Source organism: Stegastes partitus, unplaced genomic scaffold (genome assembly GCF_000690725.1).
Source record: "Stegastes partitus isolate 25-593 unplaced genomic scaffold, Stegastes_partitus-1.0.2 Scaffold2328, whole genome shotgun sequence".
Classification (NCBI taxonomy): domain Eukaryota; kingdom Metazoa; phylum Chordata; class Actinopteri; family Pomacentridae; genus Stegastes; species Stegastes partitus.
This window is the reverse complement of record NW_007580059.1, coordinates 24,928-27,267: the sequence shown is the minus strand read 5'-3', so window position 1 is coordinate 27,267 and position 2,340 is coordinate 24,928. Positions and strand designations below refer to the sequence as shown.

The 2,340-nt window shown below is 51.1% G+C and overlaps 1 protein-coding gene across 1 annotated transcript in view; it reads left to right on the top strand.

Annotated features, from left to right (window-relative positions):
- The window catches only part of noc3l (NOC3-like DNA replication regulator), an 11,155-nt gene that overhangs the window by 6,299 nt on the left and 2,516 nt on the right, over positions 1-2,340 (top strand). Inside the window, exons 10-14 of the mRNA XM_008304811.1 lie at positions 31-144; positions 230-293; positions 749-820; positions 933-1,114; positions 1,208-1,336. Coding sequence (XP_008303033.1) covers positions 31-144; positions 230-293; positions 749-820; positions 933-1,114; positions 1,208-1,336 — 561 coding nt within the window. The remainder of the gene's footprint in view (positions 1-30; positions 145-229; positions 294-748; positions 821-932; positions 1,115-1,207; positions 1,337-2,340) is intronic.

The following is a 2,340-nucleotide window of genomic DNA, read 5'->3' as shown; positions in this document are numbered from 1 at the left end:
ACACGCACACACACACAGTAACACACACACAGACACACACACTGCTGTGTAGTAACTTGTTGTTGTTTCAGCTTCGCTCACCTCATTAACTTGGAATTCTTTGACGACCTGCTCAACGTGCTGCAGAACCTCATCCAATCAGGAGTGAGTATTCACCAAAACCCCGCCCCCTCTGAAAAGCAGCTGTCAGTTCAAACTGATTGATTGGTTGATTGATTGGTCTTTGCAGGATCTGACCAATCAGGAGAGTCTCCACTGCATCCAGACCGTCTTCACCATCCTGTCAGGTCAAGGTGAGTCCAGCTCCGGGCAGGGTTTCAGGATCCAGACGTGGTTTCAGGGTCCAGACGTGGTTTCAGGGTCCAGATGTGGTTTTAGGGTCCAGATGTGGTTTCAGGGTCCAGGCGTGGTTTTAGGGTCCAGGCGTGGTTTTAGGGTCCAGGCGTGGTTTTAGGGTCCAGGCATGGTTTTAGGGACTCAGAGGTGGTTTCAGGGTCCTGAAGCAGGAACACTTGGTCCTGATCAGGACTGACGTACCTCAGGGGAGTAAATACTCATTCCTATCTAACAGTCAAGTTGTGCGATCGATGTCAGAGCATAAACAGCATAAATTCAGTTTTTGTTGTTTTACAAAGTCCGTCATTATTTTGAAAGTTTCAGGGAGCGCTTTATTTTGAAAAGACAAACGTGGAGCTGTCATGATGTCACATCCTGTCAGCTGACCTGGTTGTTGTTGTTTATGTGTCAGGGGACGTCCTGAACATCGACCCTCTGAACTTCTACTCACAGCTGTACCAGATGTTGCCCCACCTCCACGCAGGTGAGCTCACACAGGCTCCGCCTCCAAACAGGATGTAGTACACTCTGGTACTTTCTGTGTACGACCTCTGAACTGTTTTGCTGGTGCGCTGAACCGGGGCTGTGTCTGTCAGGGGCGCCTAATGATGATGTCGCCATCCTGCTGCGGTGCCTGGACGCCATGCTGACTCGCCGCAGGAAGCAGGTGACGCTGCAGAGGGCCATGGCGTTCGTCAAGCGACTGAGCATGCTCAGTCTGCACGTTCTGCCCAACGCCAGCGTGGGGATCCTCGCCGCCAACAGGGCCGCCATGCATGTGAGTGTGTGTTTGTGTGCCCGCAGTGTGTAGACACAGGTAGATCCCCAGGTAAGCGACTGCTGGAGTGTTTATTGTGTGTTTGTGTGTCAGTCCTTCCCAAAGTGCGACTTCCTGCTGGACAACGAGGTTCAGGGCAGCGGCTTCTACCTGCCGGAGCTCGACCAACCAGAGCACTGCAACGCTCAGAACACGGCGCTGTGGGAGCTGCACACGCTGCAGGTACACAACAGCTACACAACTACTACACAACTACTGCACGCTGCAGGTACACAACAGCTACACAACTACTGCACGCTGCAGGTACACAACAGCTACACAACAGCTACACACTNTTGGAGCATGAATTTGAAGTATAGTTTTTATGAAGAGTTTGGTTCTGACTGTTCATCAGAGGAAATACTCTGCTGTTCTACTCGGATGTAATCTGATTACTTTGAGGTTATACAGCTGAGAATAATTTTAGTGATTCAGCAGATGTTTGTGTTGTGCGCTGCAGACCAGCTGGTTGTGATGCGTTCAGGTGTGTCTGTGTTACAGGTGTCAGCGATGTGTTGCGATGCGTTCAGGAAGCTCTTTCAGCAGGACAAAGTGGGCGGGGCCTCGCTGGCCACGGTGCGAGTTATCTCCGGCCTCGTGAAGGGCCTCAACTACAATGTCAGGCCTGAGGTAACGAATCAAACGCACCCAAACCGTGTCAGGTGGGTTAAACGGGACATTTCAACACATCATGTGACCTTCAGGTGCTGCGGACGCTGCTGAGTCTGAGGATCAAGGAGGTGGAGATGAAGAAGGACATGGAGGCCACGGCACCGAAGAAGAAGTTCATGAACAACAAAGAGAAGAAGAAGAACCTGTCCAGGATGCAGAGGAAGGTAGCTATGAGGTCATCAGGTGTGAAGCCTGACTGGACGTTTGTGTTTGTGACCAACAGACCAATAATGTGTGAACCCCAGAAACAGTCACTGATGCTGTAGCGTGATGACGTCAGAACAGTCCACTGGTGACTCGTTAGAGGACTGCTCATCAGCACGTCAAAACCGTGGTCACATGACGCACGTATTGTGTGTTACCGTGTTTAATTGTATGTGTGTGTGTGTGTGTGTGTGCAGTGGAAGAAGGCTGAGGAGAAGCTGCAGAAGGAGCTGCTGGAGGCCGAAGCCTCAGAGAGCAAAGACAAGAAGATCAAACTGGTGAGTGAAGCTCAGAGACTAAAGCAGCAACTT